Source organism: Lepidochelys olivacea, assembly GCF_965140295.1.
Source record: "Lepidochelys olivacea isolate rLepOli2 genome assembly, chromosome: 12".
NCBI lineage: Eukaryota > Metazoa > Chordata > Testudines > Cheloniidae > Lepidochelys > Lepidochelys olivacea.
Genome location: NC_140422.1, coordinates 18,197,970 through 18,216,171, shown reverse-complemented (window position 1 = coordinate 18,216,171; position 18,202 = coordinate 18,197,970). Strand labels below are relative to the sequence as shown.

At 41.6% G+C, this 18,202-nt stretch overlaps 1 protein-coding gene across 4 annotated transcripts in view; it reads left to right on the top strand.

The window, feature by feature from the left end:
• The window catches only part of PHKB (phosphorylase kinase regulatory subunit beta), a 209,590-nt gene that overhangs the window by 64,543 nt on the left and 126,845 nt on the right, over nucleotides 1–18,202 (top strand). For all 4 annotated transcript variants that reach the window (XM_084644484.1, XM_084644481.1, XM_084644482.1 and 1 more), the window contains one exon: nucleotides 958–1,038. In XM_084644484.1, the coding sequence (XP_084500610.1) occupies nucleotides 958–1,038 (81 nt within the window). The remainder of the gene's footprint in view (nucleotides 1–957; nucleotides 1,039–18,202) is intronic.

Genomic DNA, 18,202 nt, shown 5'->3' with positions numbered 1-18,202 from the left:
TTCTGAAATAGTTACGCTCTAGTTCTGCTATCCAGTTCTGTCACCCTAGTCAGTGGCCTGAAAACAATAGAATCTTAAAAGGTTTAGAATTTGGAGGATATTCTTCAGCATGTGTTAAAAAAATAATTCAAGGAAGGTCATGGTTTGGGTCCAGACTATTTCTGTAAATCCCACACACTGAAGTTAAGGCTTGTATTAATTTCTTAAAGCAAGTTACTGATGTCACTAATTTAGTCTCTGAATCATCAAAATTATATGAATCCTATATTATACAAGAGTGGTATATCATGATATTGTTTTTGCTTCATTGATGTTTCTTCTGATATCCTGGTGTAATGGTACTCGTGTGAATGCTAAGGCAGTTGATAACAATCACTAATAGACTATTAGGTTAACAGAACAAAACAACTAATTTTTTCATAAATGTAATTTAATCATATGCTGAACAGTTGATTAAAATTAATACTTCTCTCCAGGTGGTTGCATTAATGCTTTGTTTGTTAGGACTTAAATGGTCTGTTTTCCAGATAGGCAGACTACTGTTTAAGTTTGCATCTTCTAGTGCTCCACTTTCCAATAACTTTGTTGTTTACATAAATTTGCAATGGCTTGTCACAGGTGACTGTGAAATAATTGCCTTTGGGTCAAAACAGTATTCCCAAGCAAAAATGTTTAAATATCATAGTTTTCAAGGAAAGCTTTAAAAACAAATGTTGTAGAAGCAGTTGTTTACAACAGTGCTTGCTGCAGTTCTCTTGATCAAGTGTTCCACATCAGTACACTTACATTACATGTGTAATACTACAATGGATGAAATTTCTTAAGAACCTAGCCACGTCATAGTAGAAAAGCCCCCTTTTCTCTGTCTAACATCACATTTTTGTTTTGAAATTCAACTGGTCTACTTTGACCCCATAAAAGTAAAGTATACTTTTTTTATCCTTTTCTTCACCTCAGATAAATGCTGTGTCACTGTTCCTGCTCTACCTGGTTGAGATGATATCTTCAGGACTGCAGATTATCTACAATACAGATGAGGTATTAACTGAATTCTGACATTAATTAGTTATGCATGTTGAAGTTTTCTGTTGGCTTTTACTTAGTTTATTAACCATAAAATTGAGTGAGTTTCTTCCTACAATTAGGTAATTTGTCATCTAGAGATGCATCAAAAAGCCACTTATTTTTTAATGATTGCCGTATTAAAGATAAGCTGAATATATAACCAATAGGTGGTAAAATGGCACAGCTACACAAGTGCATTTTAATATGATCTGATATAAATTTTAAAACTTTTAGAACTGAATGGGAACCATAAGAATGAGTGATCTACCAGTTTCTTCTGGGATAGTTATTTTATCCTCTTCTGTCTCCCTTTTCAGTGGCTTGAAAACAAGTTAATACCTGGATGTTCTCTTTTTTGCATCACTTTTTGCCCCATTCCCTAACAGATCTTCAAGTTACATGCATTAAAAAAAAATCAAATTTTTGTATACCACAAGTGAAGCATCAGTTATTACAGTGAAATTTTTTCCTACTTTGGAAATGGGTCAAATAAGAATGTTAGAAACAGCAGCTCTAATGCACGAAAAAGAAAAAAAAATAAAAAATTCAAAAACCAGGAAATGTAGAGAAGTTTTGTAATATGTTTAAAGAAAAAAGGATATCATAGTAGGGCAACATCCCTTCCACGTGGCCTTCCTTGCCTGTAAATTGGGAGATTTTGCACAGTATGACATGGCTGAGTGGAGCCTGTAAACAAGAGGTAAAAGTGTTCAATAAGCTTTGATAAGAACATGTCAGGGATAAGATTGTCAATTTTGGTTGGACGTATTCCTGGAGGTTTCATCACATGCCTTAATCTGTAATTAAAGATTAATCTTTAATTCCTGGGGACTCCAGGACAATCCTGGAGGCTTTGCAACCCTAGCCAGGGATGACCTCACAAACTGTATAACAGAGGTTTAGTGGGAAACAGTGGGAATCACTCACTCGGATACATGAAGATGGAACTTATTTCAAGTTAATGATAATATACATGTGGGTGAATTATATTCAGTATTTTTAGTAGAAGTTTTAAACCATTTTATTTAAATAAAAGTAATATAGTTACATCAGACAAGTGTGTTAGTTTTTGAGCTTGAAAGGGACACAAATAGATCACAAGCTGTTATAGTTTTAGTCTGAGCACAAAGTGCTCTTCCCCAGAGCTTAAGTTTTATTTCATGACTCTCACTTATTTCACACTGTTCTCAAATTAAGTCTTTAATCAGTCACTTCTCTTGAGTTACAGCACATTCTTTCCAGAATTGCTGATATAAATCAGCTTGGAGGTGTTTCTGGCTTCCTTCAAATGGATGTGTTAGTATGTGCTTCGTACAATTATATAATGTCTTTAATCAAACACAGAAGACCCAACTTAGAACTTTAGGAGTATAGTGAGTTGTACTCGTATTAACATGAACCAGAATTGGCTGCTAATAGGTGTCCAGTTGTAAACATCACCCTAAACCAAACTTTAAGCAGTACACCATATTCATGTATATAAAATTTCAGGCAGTTAATTGTTGTTTGGCCTGTTGGCCATGATGCTGTGTTTAGTTAGAAAATATTTGCCACACTTATGCAGTCAAAATGTGTAATTTAAAATCTAAATATTTTATTTTTAAACTTCCTCTGGTGTATTAGAAAGTTGACACCAGATAACCTTGGTATTTTGGGCGGAATAGGACGGGAGAGAATGTACACGATCATCTAGGAATCCTACCTCTTCTTTGTGCTCACCGCTACTTAACCACATCCCAGTGAAATGGTTATAAGTAGTAGTTGTTGAACAGTTTGTGTGTTTACACGGGAAGACAAAATCTTGTCTAAAACTGTGTATTTATTTAGCCTGACATATTACATTGCTTTCCTTGTGTTATCACCTAATAAAGGTTTGCCTTTATTTATGCAATCTCAAGGACAAGTGATAGTGTAGAAGAGATTGGTTCCCTGTACATGAGACATTCCCATTCTTAAGGTTGGAATGTGGAGTCCACTGTTGTCTGAGTCCATTAATCAGCATTTACTTAGTGCATATCAACTGAGCACTATTAGTCTGTTTTGTGAGAAAATACAGTTGAAAGGCCTTTTTCTTTCCTCATCATTGTCATAAAGTGGGGAGTAAGCAAAAAAAAGGAAGAACTTTATTTTTCTTATTTATTTTGTAGTGCCCAAAACAGGGCTTTTTTCTCCTTTAATTTCTGATTATAAATGCGTGTTTTTCAGCTGTTTTATATTAAATTTCTTCAATGTTACAAAAACAAAAAGTGCATTTTTCTAAGTATTTTCCTATTTTTCAAGAATGTTCGCTTCTCCTCACTGGTTACCACCTGTTAATTGTGTACTTTTTAACTTTTCTTTGCTTATGGCTGATGTATGGGCTGCTAAAATCTGCCACTGTCATCTCATATTCCAGGAATGAGCAGGTCAGATCTCTGAAAGGGAAGGTGTCCATGTTAAGTGTGGGCATTGTTTTTTTAGTTTTTACACAGCACTTACATTCTGGGTAGTTTTTCCTCTCTGCAACCCAAATTAGAAAGGTCTGGGACAACATTTGTATATGATGCCTCCATAGAGCAAGTATTTGACAGTATTTGTTTGTTGCATTTTTAGGTTTACTTTTATATCTTCTGGTATCATTTTATAATTGGTTAACACTTTTGCGAATTTCTAATTTGCTTCATGATTTAACGTAAGTGTACCATGGAAATCAGGTTTCCTTGGCACAAGAATTAGGTTCTTTGTGCTGCAGACTACATTAAATGCTAAAATCATATATGCAATTGAGTTGCTTGATTACTAAAGTTTTACTAATTATGTTAATATCTTGTTTTTGACCCATATGTCAAAAAGCTAATTTACACCAGTCAGGGATGTGGCCTATACATTTTTTCCATTGCAGTTCAGTTTAGCAGAATGGAGGGTCTCCACTGAGACAGAACATTCTGTCTAACTCCCTGCCTTTTCCTTTTTCCTCTTTCTCTGTGAATCTGTGATTGTCAGGCTTTGCCAGCTGAACTGTCTCCTCACCAAGGACTACAAGCCATTTTGGTGTTCATGGTCTCATTAGACTACTAACTTTCAGCTCACTGGAATCAGCTTAAGCACACTCTGTTCTGCAGGTGGCCTTGCCATGCCTGACTGATAGTTGATATGTCTGTTTCAGCAAGATATTGCTTGACACTGGAAGGAAAATACAGCAGCAGTAAACAGGCTTTGCTAAATGGTGCCATCCTGGACTTGCTATGCGTCCACTGTGCTACTGATCTTTCTTCTACAATGGCTAATTCTTCAAGCTTCACCACAGCACTGGTGGCAACCCCACACATCTTTTTCATGTCAAGATTCCATACTCTTCATTCTTCAGTTTCACTCAAAGACCTACGTTTCAACTCTTTGAGGCTTCCAGCAGTATTCAGTGTCCTGTGAATATGTTGTAGGAACAGAGCCTGACGTTTTAGCCATGAATCTCTAGATTCATGAGACCCACCCACAGCCAGACTAAGATTGGCTTATCTGGCTGGGGTCTATATGATATTATAAACACAGTTATCCCCCTCTGCAGTTGCCATGGGATGAAGAATGGTTCCTTGTCACTATTGAAGTAGCCTTCCTGCTTGTGAATCTCTACACACAGGATGATGAAGTTGGGTGCTTTGTCAGTCAAAGTGCTGCATTTTTCCATGATAAAGTACTTATCAGGACACTGCTACAATTCAGTCTCAATATATGCTTATCTCACCACCTGAATCAGATTAGTTTACATCTTTTTGCTATTTTACAATGGTTTGGCACTATTATTTGGATTTCAGAAGGGCATTTGGATGGCAATTACAGAATGCTATCAATATCTGAGAGAGACTTTTCTGTATCCATCTTCTTCATTGGATCTAGGGCAGTGTCATGGATAGAAACAATCTGCAGTCATGAAATTACCTTTGATTCCATTACCAAGTTCTATATGACTGATATGCATATATTAGCAAATAATGCATGGTTGAAGACCTCTAGGCTGCCATTCGTAACTTAAAGAACAAGGTGTGCTTGTGGCACCTTAGAGACTAACAAATTCATATGGGCTTTAGCCCACGAAAGCTTATGCTCAAATAAATTTGTTAGTCTCTAAAGTGCCACAAGTACTCCTCGTTCTTTCTGCTGACACAGACTAACACAGCTACCACTCTGAAATTTGTAACTTACTTTTCCTTTCTTCTTTTTCTTTCTTTTTCTCTTTTTTCCTTTGTCTTCTACTGTTACTCCTAGCTAATTCTCAATAGCTTGCGTTGGTGAATTGGGTAATGTATTAAAGTGCGACTTTTTTCTAACCTATAAATTAACTTTCAAATAGAATACATAATCCTGCAGAGTGGAGTAATGTGAATGGTCAATAATAACATTTCAGTTCATATCTTAAGAGCCTGGGATCATTTTCTTGATTGTACTTTTATCTCCAACCTTCCTGGTGGTAGTGTAAAAGAGCTGTCTCTGACATTACTACATGACCTGACAGAAATTATTGGCGGATATTTTTATGCTATGAGAAGATGAATTTAGTGGTAAGGTACAAAATTGTCCCATTACAAGCAGGTATATAAAATGCAGCTTTAAATTCCTTTCCCTAATTAACTTAAATGCAGCTTAACAGTTTCCACTATTAGATAATGTATTTTGTAGGATACTGCATTTTTAAAGGGGGGGAAACCTTAATTCCTTATTCACTTGTGAAATGTTTCCCTGTTTTTTCTTCTTATATTTATGCCTCAACCAAAATTTCTTTTTTGTTTAAATATTACTCTGCTATTAAATATCTAATAGTTTTCTTTCACCTAAAGCCAAGAGAACCTTTATCACAATACAGGACACATTTTTCTGAAAGTCAAGCCTCCATTGGGCCCATTTTTGTGGGTTTCATTTCTTTCTCATTTAGAAAGTTAATTTGTGTAGCATGTGTATTGTACATTGAGTGCAGTGAAATAATTCATCACTGCTATTTTTCCCCCTCAGAGATGAATGTGTTAGCTCTGTTAGCAGATGGAAGGGCTGAAAAGTTTAACAATTTTAGATACAGGTTTAATGGGTTTTGTTTCCTTGTGATTAATAGTAAGGTTAGTCAAACTCACATAAAACAGAGGTTGTGATCATTTTCTATTTGTTGCATTTTTATCACAAAACATGTAGTAGAACACAGTAACTTCCAAAATATTTAAAGTTCCAAGTAAGCATGGAAAGCAAGCCAGCAAAAAAAATCTAAAAAACCTAATGGTGCATGTTGCAATATTTCTGATCAAACTAATTATTTGGTTAAACAACTTAAAAATGAGGCCAAAGCATTTAATAAAATGCTCAAGTGGTTCTGAATTAAATAGCTAAATAAATTAAATTTTCCTCTCCATATTCCTCTTGATCATTTTCTTTCATGTTAAAAAAGCACCAAGAAGATTTCTGGGATTCCTTTTAACCTTGTCCTGAAAGTAGGATTGCAGGGTCTATGTTTCCTTCTTGGATGAGGTTTGATAAGGTTTAAAGTTGTTTAAATTTTAGTATTCTCTCTGCTTGTTCTTGCCGAGGACTGCATGCTACAGGTTTTGCTGTCATCTTTCATTTCTCGGAGAATGGTACTGAAACAGGGCTGCTATGGTTAAAGGTGCTGACAAATGCCCGATGTTCACCAAGCTGTCATCTTAGGAGATGTTTGTTGTACGCAAGTCTCTTTGCAAGGTGAAAATAATTGTTCACAAGACTTATTGTCAATAGTAGCTAAAAATGACACTGAGTTTGAGCAATGCCAATTGCAAAAATAATTATATTAGTCCTTCTATCTTGGAATCCTTAGCAAAGAAATCAGCATGTAATTGTTTGGTAGCTAGTTTTCATGCAAATGAATGAAATTGATCACAGTAGCTGCATAAAAAGCTGAAATAACAGCGGTGTTATTTTTCACTCATCCATGCTACATGCATATCCTTTACAATTGCTTGTTCTATACATGATTGATTTTTGAATATGTAAGGTTACCACGAACAATTCCTAATTTTTGTATGAGCCTTTTGGCACTGACTTTGTTAGATCAACACATCTGAGATGAGGAATTGCTCCATGACCATGTGGGTTGACAGCAATCTCTTTTTTCTGTGTGGCTGCTTGCTTTTCCTTAGTATTCTAAACACAAGGGATGTTCTAAACACACAGAATGTTCCATAGGCTCTTGTAATCTTTACATCTTTCACCATTCTTTCACAACCATAATGGACAGCCGCATATAACTATGATTAATGACCTTATATGTTTATTCAGTGCTGACAAAGTACACTGCTTCTTCATGGAAGGTGCTTCTTAATGAGTGTATCTATGTCACCACATTGTAGGCTTCCATAGCTGGGGAAGGGAAGGCTTTCAGCCTAAGTAATCTGCATGTTACTGTCAAACTGAAAAGGGCATTTTACTTTAAAATTAAGCTTAAATTATTAGTCTGCCCTGACTATTCTGATTTTTTTTTATGGCACCACTAATTCTTCTCAAATGCTTGCAGACAGAATCTATCCTGAATCACAGTGTGGCTTCAGATATGAAAGGTCTACTATTGACATGATCTTCTCACTGAGACCACTACAAGAGAAGTGCAGAGAACAAAAAAGCCCCTCTACATAGCCTTTATCGATCTCAGAAAGGCTTTTGACTTTGTCAGTAGAAGTGAACTATTCGAGCTTCTAGAAAAGATTGGATGCCCCCAGGCTCTTACGCATGATTCAATCCTTTCACGAAAACATGTATGGCACAGTCCAATACAACGGCACAATGTCTGAGGCTTTCCAGCTTCGTAGCAGAGTTAACAAGGTTGTATTCTTGCTCCAACCGTGTTTGGGATCTTCTTCTCTCTGCTACTGAAACAAGCTTTTGATTCCTCAACTGGGGGAATCTACTTTCACACAAGCTCTGATGGAAAGCTGTTCAATCTTTCAAGACTCGGGAGGTCCTTATCCAACACCGCCTCTTTGATGATGCAGCTGTGACAATCCAAAATGAAGCTCATCGTCAAAGCCTGATGGACAGTTTTTCCAAAGCCTGCCAAGACTTCAGGCTTACTAAAAGCCAAAAAAGGCTAACATAATGTGCCCAGGAATTGAGGAAGCACCCTCCATCAAGATCAACAGCTATGAACTTGAAGTGGTGAATGAGTTCACACACCTGGAATCCACTATCGCAGTCAACCTTTCACTTGAAACAGAACTCAGCAGCCGCATTGGAAAAGGGACAACAATAATGTCTAGACTGAACAAGGGTATGGCAAAACAATAAACTGACAAAACATACAAAATCTGTGTGTATTGTACATGTGTTATCGGCACGCTTTTGTATGGGAGCAAGACATGGACCTACGCTCTCATCAGGAAAAGAGGCTCAACAGCTTTCCTAAGAGTTGCCTTCATTGAATCTTTGGAATCTCCTGGAGGGACAGAGTCACCAACACCAAGGTGCTCAAATGGGCCAGCATGCAAACACACCTCAGAGACGCCTCCGCTCTCTTGGGCATGTGTGCCAAATGAATGATGGGCGCATCCCAAAGGACCCCCTCTACAGTGAATTGGCATCTAGAAAAAGAAGCATAGGATGCCCAGAATTGTTTCAAGGATGTGTGCAAGTGAGACCTCAAAGAAATGGACGTGGATGTGGACAAATGGGACGCTCACACTCAAGACTTCAGCCTTTGGAAACAAGAGCTTAACAAAAGTCTCTGGAGTTACGAGATGAAGCAGTCCAGCTTAGCAGAGGAGAAAAAAGCTTGCAGAAGGCAAAGCCCAAAGGGTCAAATTATCACCTTTTAAATGTGACAGATGCAGCTTGTCTCTCTCAAGTGGGTCTCTTCAGCCACGTTCGCCGCTGCCATAAAACCAACTGAGTAGATTCTTTACCTTTCAGGAACACATACCCATTGTCTCTCAAGACTGAAAGATGCCTACTTCTCCCTGATCATGCATGTGGAATGGTTACTATATGTCATATTATAGTGAACCTGGTATTTTGCAGTAGTCCACTTGGAGATGAATGGTGGTGGCAAAGCTGTTCTTTAGAGCTAATTTTTGCATTGTAAATACATCCACAGCTGCTACTATAAGCTAATGTTCATGAAGAACGTTAAACCACTGCTAGAAACTAGGTCTAATATAAATGAATATTCTCTGCAAAAACTGCTAATCCTTTCACCTTGAGTTGTCAAAAGCTGTTATCAATAAAGTGGAGTGCCCCAGTTTTGCTGCAACTCTTCAGTTGTACAAACTCTGAGACGGCCCACCTCTCCAGTTTCTTCTTCCTCCTGCTTCCTGCAGTTTCTCCTGTAACCCATCTCTGCCTCCTTCCTTTCCATGGTGCTGCAACTCTTTCCCTAAAATTACCCCACTGCTCTAGCTATAACAATCCAAGCCCTCCTGATTGCTGTTACTAATTTGATTTCCTCTGAGTACTAAAAATGACAAAAACATCAGTGGTGAAGAGGGTCTGATCGATGCCAGGCCATTTCTCAAATTTATATACTTAGTCTCTCAAATTGGATGTTTTTTGCGTGCTATTTTGTTGTTTTTTAGTTAAGGGAAAAATGGGGGAGGGAGGAATGATTGGAAATAGGAGTTGATAACTTTTTCAGTGATGAGTGGTAGTGTAGACTCACCAATGAGAGAACCTTACTCTCTTTCCCTGGGCAACTTAGCTCAAGGAACCAACAGAGAGAAATGACCCAGCAGATCAGAATCCCCTAGGATTCTGGTTCCTGAATCATTTGGGGTTTCATAAATCATGAAAAAGATGAAGGATTGACTAGATAGTGTGACAAAGTTCCTCCTCTACCTTGGTGGGTCTTGCGCTTATTGGTGGATTTGCTCGCCTTGGAGCTTCATGGCAGCCCTCAGTTTTGCCATTTTCGTGAACCCACAGTCCAGGTCAACTCCTCCTGTGTCTGACCAGGAGTTGGGAGGTTTGGGGGGGAACCTGGGCCCGCCCTCTACTCCGGGTTCCAGCCCAGGGCCCTGTGGAATGCAGCTGTCTAGAGTGCCTCCTGGAACAGCTCCACATCGGCCAGGAGCGCCTGGGCAGACATGGGCGCAGGGACTAAATTTGGAGTGACTTGATCAAGTCATTCTCTTTAGTCCTGCAGTCAGTCCTATTGAACCATCTTATGGTGAGCAGGCAGGCAATATGGATTTCTAGCAGTCCTACTGCATCATCTTCTGCCGAGCAGCCATAAGATGTGGATGGCATGCAGTCCTTCTGCACCGTCTGCTGCCAGCCAAAGATGTAAAAGATAGATGGAGTGGATCAAAACAAGAAATAGACCAGATTTGTTTTGTACTCATTTGCTACCCTCCCTCCCCAATCTAGGGGACTCATTCCTCTAGGTCACACTGCAGTCACTCACAGAGAAGGTGCAGTGAGGTAAATCTAGCCATGTATCAATCAGACGCCAGACTAACCTCCTTGTTCCAATAAGAACAATAACTTAGGTGCACCATTTCTTATTGGAACCCTCCGTGAAGTCCTGCCTGAAATACTCCTTGATGTAAAGCCACCCCCTTTGTTGATTTTAACTCCCTGAAGCCAACCCTGTAAGCCATGTCATCAGTCGCCCCTCCCTCCATCAGAGCAACGGCAGACAATTGTTCCATGCCTTTTTTCTGTGCGGACACCATACCAAGGCAAGCATGGAGGTCGCTCAGCTCACTTTGGCAATTAGGAGCACATTAAACACCACACGCATTATCCAGCAGTATATGCAGCACCGGAACCTGGCAGAGCGATACCGGGCGAGGAGGTGACGTCGGCGCGGTCACATGAGTGATCAGGACATGGACACAGATTTCTCTGAAAGCATGGGCCCTGCCAATGCATGCATCATGGTGCTAATGGGGCAGGTTCATGCTGTGGAACGCCGATTCTGGGCTCGGGAAACAAGCACAGACTGGTGGGACCGCATAGTGTTGCAGGTCTGGGACGATTCCCAGTGGCTGCAAAACTTTTGCATGTGTAAGGGCACTTTCATGGAACTTTGTGACTTGCTTTCCCCTGCCCTGAAGCACATGAATACCAAGATGAGAGCAGCCCTCACAGTTGAGAAGCGAGCGGCGATAGCCCTGTGGAAGCTTGCAACACCAGACAGCTATCGGTCAGCTGGGAATCAATTTGGAGTGGACAAATCTACTGTTGGGGCTGCTGTGATGCAAGTAGCCTACGCAATCAAAGATCTGCTGATATCAAGGGTAGTGACCCTGGGAAATGTGCAGGTCACAGTGGATGGCTTTGCTGCAATGGGATTCTCTAACTGTGGTGGGGCCATAGACGGAACCCATATCCCTATCTTGGCACCGGAGCACCAAGCCGGCGAGTACATAAACAGCAAGGGGTACTTTTCAGTAATGCTGCAAGCTCTAGTGGATCACAAGGGACATTTCACCAACATCAACGTGGGATGGCCGGGAAAGGTACATGACGCTCGCATCTTCAGGAACTCTAGTCTGTTTCAAAAGCTGCAGGAAGGGACTTTATTCCCAGACCAGAAAATAACTGTTGCGGATGTTGAAATGCCTATATGTATCCTTGGGGACCCAGCCTACCCCTTAATGCCATGGCTCATGAAGCCGTACACAGGCAGCCTGGACAGTAGTCAGGAGCTGTTCAACTACAGGCTGAGCAAGTGCAGAATGGTGGTAGAATGTGCATTTGGACGTTTAAAGGCGCGCTGGCGCAGTTTACTGACTCGCTTAGACCTCAGCGAAACTAATATTCCCACTGTTATTACTGCTTGCTGTGTGCTCCACAATATCTGTGAGAGTAAGGGGGAGACGTTTATGGCGGGGTGGGAGGTTGAGGCAAATCGCCTGGCTGCTGGTTACGCGCAGCCAGACACCAGGGTGGTTAGAAGAGCACAGGAGGGCGCGGTACGCATCAGAGAAGCTTTGAAAACCAGTTTTATGACTGACCAGGCTACGGTGTGAAAGTTCTATTTGTTTCTCCTTGATGAAACCCCCCGCCCCTTGGTTCACTCTACTTCCCTGCAAGCTAACCACCCTCTCCTCCTCCCTTTAATCATTGCTTGCAGAGGCAATAAAGTCATTGTTGCTTCACATTCATGCATTCTTTATTCATTCGTCACACAAATAGGGGGACGACTACCAAGGTAGCTCAGGAGCGGTGGTGGAGGAGGGAAGGAAAATGCCACACAGCACTTTAAAAGTTTACAACTTTAAAATTTATTGAATGCCAGCCTTCTTTTTTTTGGGCAATCCTCTGTGGCAGAGCGGCTGGTTGGCCGGTGGCCCCCCCCACCGAGTTCTTGGGCGTCTGGGTGTGGAGGCTATGGAACTTGGGGAGGAGGGCGGCTGGTTACACAGGGGCTGTAGTGGCAGTCTGTGCTCCAGCTGCCTTTGCTGCAGCTCAACCATACACTGGAGCATACTGGTTTGGTCCTCCAGCAGCCTCAGCATTGAATCCTGCCTCCACTCATCACGCTGCCGCCACATTTGAGCTTCAGCCTTGTCTTCAGCCCGCCACTTACTCTCTTCAGCCTGCCACCTCTCCTCCCGGTCATTTTGTGCTTTCCTGCACTCTGACATTATTTGCCTCCATGCATTCGTCTGTGCTCTGTCAGTGTGGGAGGACAGCATGAGCTCAGAGAACATTTCATCACGAGTGCGTTTTTTTTTCTTTCTAATCTTCACTAGCCTCTGGGAAGGAAAAGATCCTGTGATCATTGAAACACATGCAGCTGGTGGAGGGGAAAAAAAAGGGACAGTGGTATTTAAAAAGACACATTTTATAAAACAGTGGCTACAGTCTTTCAGGGTAAACCTTGCTGTTAACATTACATACATAGCACATGTGCTTTCGTTACAAGGTCGCATTTTGCCTCCCCCGCCACCGCGTGGCTACCCCCTCAACCCTCCTCCCTCCCCGTGGCTAACAGTGGGGAACATTTCTGTTCAGCCGCAGGCAAACAGCTCAGCAGGAACGGGCTCCTCTGAATGTCCCCTGAAGAAAAGCACCCTATTTCAACCAGGAGACCACGAATGATATCTCACTCTCCTGAGGATAACACAGAGATAAAGAACGGATGTTGTTTGAACGCCAGCAAACATACACTGCAATACTTTGTACAATGATTCCGAGTAAGTGTTACTGGACTGGAGTGTTAAAGTGTCCTACCATGAAGAACACAATAAGGCTGCCCTCCCCAGAAACCTTTTGCAAAGGCTTTGTGAGTACATCCAGGAGAGGCGCCAATGCCGAGGCAAAGTAATCCTTTCACATGCTTGCTTTTAAACCATGTATAGTATTTTAAAAGGTACACTCACCGGAGGTCCCTTCTCCACCTGCCGGGTCCAGGAGGCAGCCTTGGGTGGGTTCGGGGGGTACTGGCTCCAGGTCCAGGGTGAGAAACAGTTCCTGGCTGTCGGGAAAAGCGGTTTCTCTGCTTGCTTGCTGTGAGCTATCTACAACCTCGTCGTCATCATCATCATCTTCTTCGTCCCCAAAACCTGCTTCCATGTTGCCTCCATCTTCATTGAAGGAGTCAAACAACACGGCTGGGGTAGTGGTGGCTGAACCCCCTAAAATGGCATGCAGCTCATCATAGAAGCGGCATGTTTGGGGCTGTGTGGAAGTCAGCAGGGTACTTTGGCCAGGAAGGTGCCAGTACTCATGGGGTGCAGCCTTCCACATGCCTTCTGACCCTTTTGTGCAGCCATGTCCGCTTCCTCTCTGCGGGAGGGGAGCAAGATGGACAGGAAGCTGGGTCCTGGCAGCTAAGACAGCCCAACTGCTGTAGGGAACAGAAGGCTTTCTCAACTGCCACCTGGTTAATACCCCTTCTCCTCAGCCCATGAGTTCTGGGCACCCCTCTCTCCTCATCCCCTATGAGTAGTTGGCAACATTCCCCCTGTCTGCCTCCCTTTATTTTTAATTCTTACCAATTTTCTCCCATTTAAGTTTTTGAATATAAAATGATACATTCCAAGGAAATTAGAACAAACAGAACTAAGAAAAAAGGCCTTGCCTATCTATACTGTGTTCTGAATTCACAATGTTGTTATGAAGAGAAATCCATTGTTTGTGAAGTGCTTAGATGATAATGATTAGTGTAATAGAAAAGCTTTTAAACAATTATTTCTCTCCATCATGTTCATATACAATGCAATAGGGTTTACTGATTTTTCTGCCACTGCTGTGCTAGCTAGAGGCAGGAAAATCAGCACAGTTACAGCGTATGGGAACATAAGAGATAATTTTTTGTTTAAGTTAAATATATGGAGGTAGTATTTTAGTCAACTACTGAATGGGGAACTAGTTATCAACACCCCAATTTAGAGGAAGAAGATCTGCATGTGGAATTAGGACCTATCATTAGAGTAGAAGAAGAGAGGGCAGTAAATCGGTTAAAAAGTGGAAAGGCACTGGGTCTGGACAACATCCTAATAGAAGTCCTTAAGGCAAACTCAAAGAACATTTTAGACATTTTGTTAGGCTTCTTACAGATGATATGGGAAGAAGGAAAAGTACCAAACAAGTGGAAAAGTAGTCATATGTTGAGACTGCCAAAAAAGAGAGACCTAAGTCGGTGAAAGCTGGAGGGGGCATTTGATTGTTGTCTGTCCCAAGTAAAATACTTACACATTTTACCCTAGACCAGGGTTTCTCAAACTTCATTGCATCGCGACCCCCTTCTGACAACAAAAAAATACTAAAAGACCCCAAAGGGGTGCCAAAGCCTGAGCGCCCCCCCGCCTTGGGGGGTGCTGAAACTTGAGGGCTTCAGCCCTAGGTGGTGGGGCTTGCACTTCATCTTCAGCCCCGAGCCCCAGCAAGTTTAATGACAGCCCTGGCAACCACATTAAAATGGGGTTGCGGCCCGCTTTAGGGTCCCAACCCACAGTTTGAGAACCGCTGCCCAAACTAAAGAAAGCAGTAGATTTAAGGCTATGATAAGAACAGGCAGGGTTCTGACAGGAGAAGTCATGCATAGATCACATAGTAATAGAATAGCAACCATCATCAGAGTGTTATACCAATAAAATAAAAACAAGCAGGATCTTATTAAAGGGAATAAGGCAAAATGCCACATTTATTGTGTATACAGAAAGAATCATAGTAAGCAGTTAGTTATAGCTATAACATTCCATTCAGTTTCATATTTATTCACACTTTCATTCGTACACACACAGAGACAGGTTCTGCAAGGTTGTCATAGTTACCAACCTTAGAGTTGCTTGTGCTAAGCCACTGGCCAGGTGGCCTGGGCATGAGGAGGGAGCGGGGCCTTGTCAGATGCTCATCTGATGCTCCTGGAAGTTGGTTTGCAGAATCAGACCCCAAAGGTCTCAGTTTCTAGAGTCCATTTTTATAGGAATTTCTTCCTGTGCCAGTCTATGGGAATTGCTTCATCATGCTGTTGCTGAATCAATCAGCAGATGGCACATTCCTGATGGCTCCGTGCTGCCAGATGTTATCTTGTTCTTCGGTTTTCCCATTCTTGAGGCTGTTGGGTGGATTCCAGTCTGCCCTCTGGGGGTCCTCTGGTTGTTTCCACTTGATGCCTTCTTTGGCCAATGGACACTGGATTCTTAGGCTGGGACCTCCCTGATCATTCATTTATTTAATAATTTTATTAAGATAATGTTGAAATAAAAAGAAAATGGTACAGAGTTTAGGTATAGAAGTTTCTGGTTATCAGGCAATAAGGTACAGATTATCAAGGGGTGCAAAATTTGGTTTAGGAATGGGTGGCGTAAGGAATACATAATCTGCAATCTCCCTGATTGGGGATAAAAGTTTAACCTGTCAAAGTACAGACATTGAGATATGGGGGTATGTTGTCCATATAATGGCTATGTTCAGGTGTGGAGTATAATGGGTGGATACGATGATGGGGATGGATCTACCCTCATTTGGTGGGATTTAATGTTCAGTGAGTTTATGGTTCCAATTCATACAGTCCAATGGAAAAAGCCTCTCAGTCCCTTTCCCATAGTGGATGCACGATGTCATACTGGCTTACACCTCCTGGTACTGTCGGTGGCCGATGATGTGTTCAATGTAGATGTCCCTGGACCATCGGATGGTGTCCGAGACCATGAGGCGCTGCATGAGCCGTGCGTAGCGTCGACCAATCCCACAAGTCTGCAGCACACGCTCATTGCCGGGGTCCCAAGCGCCCGGGGCTCCGACAATCAGGGCATCCATATGCACCTTGTAGCCCTTTGCTCTCAGGGTGTCCGCCAGAAGGGCGTATTTTTCCAGCTTACGAGCTCGGGCTTCTCAGAAGGCCAGGGTCCTGTTCTCGAAGGAGACCATGATGTTGACCAGGATGATCTTTTTCTAGGCCTCGTCAGTGATCTACACCAATCATCCATCCACATACATCCTCTATCTCTATTTTAATCACAATTGTTAACAAAGTGAGATAAATACAACCAAAGGGCGGAGAGTCTCTGTGCTGTTTCTGTTGTTACAAAGTATTGCTTTGAGTCTCTCTCTGTGTGAGTAGTTGTTGTTACAAAGTATTGCTTTGAGAACAGACTCTGTCTTAAGATTCATAGATTCATAGATATTTAGGCCAGAAGGGACCATTATGATCATCTAGTCTGACCTCCTGCACAATGCAGGCCACAGAATTTCACCCACCACTCCTAAAAAAGACCTCACACCTATATCTATGCTATTGAAGTCCTCAAATTGTAGTTTGAAGACCTCAAGGAGCAGAGAATCCTCCAGCAAGTGACCCGTGCCCCATGCTACAGAGGAAGGCGAAAAACCTCCAGGGCCTTCCAATCTGCCCTGGAGGAAAATTCCTTCCCGACCCCAAATATGGCGATCAGCTAAACCCTGAGCATATGGGCAAGATTCATCAGCCAGATACTACAGAAAATTCTTTCCCGGGTAACTTGGATCTTACCCCATCTAAAAACCCATCACAGGCCATTGGGCCTATTTACCATGAATATTTAATTACCAAAACCATGTTATCCCATCATACCATCTCCTCCATAAACTTATCGAGTTTAATCTTAAAGCAAGATAGATCTTTTGCCCCCACCACTTCCCTCGGAAGGCTATTCCAAAACTTCACTCCTCTGATGGTTAGAAACCTTCGTCTAATTTCTAATCTAAATTTCCTAGTGGCCAGTTTATATCCATTTGTTCTTGTGTCCACATTGGTACTGAGTTTAAATAATTCCTCTCCCTCTCTGGTATTTATCCCTCTGATATATTTATAGAGAGCAATCATATCTCCCCTCAACCTTCTTTTAGTTAGGCTAAACAAGCCAAGCTCCCTGAGTCTCCTTTCATAAGACAAGTTTTCCATTCCTCGGATCATCCTAGTAGCCCTTCTCTGTACCTGTTCCAGTTTGAATTCATCCTTCTTAAACATGGGAGACCAGAACTGCACACAATATTCCAGGTGAGGTCTCACCAGTGCCTTATATAACGGTACTAAAACCTCCTTATCTCTACTGGAAATACCTCTCCTGATGCATCCCAAGACGACATTAGCTTTTTTCACAGCCATATCACATTGGCAGCTCATAGTCATCCTATGATCAACCAATACTCCAAGGTCCTTTTCCTCCTCTGTTACTTCTAGTTGATGCGTCCCTAGCTTATAACTAAAATTCTTGTTATTAATCCCTAAATGCATGACCTTACACTTCTCACTATTAAATTTCATCCTATTCCTATTACTCCAGTTTACAAGGTCATCCAGATCCTCCTGTAGGGTATCCCTGTCCTTCTCTAAATTAGCAATACCTCCCAGCTTTGTATCATCTGCAAACTTTATTAGCACACTCCCACTTTTTGTGCCCAGGTCAGTAATAAAAAGATTAAATAAGATTGGTCCCAAAACTGATCCTTGAGGAACTCCACTGGTAACCTCCCTCCAACTTGACAGTTCACCTTTCAGTAGGACCCGTTGTAGTCTCCCCTTTAACCAGTTCCCTATCCACCTTTCAATTTTCCTATTGATGCCCATCTTATCCAATTTAACTAATAATTCCCCATGTGGCACAGTATCAAACGCCTTACTAAAATCTAAGTAAATTAGATCCACTGCGTTTCCTTTATCTAAAAAATCTGTTACTCTCTCAAAGAAGGAGATCAGGTTGGTTTGGCACGATCTACC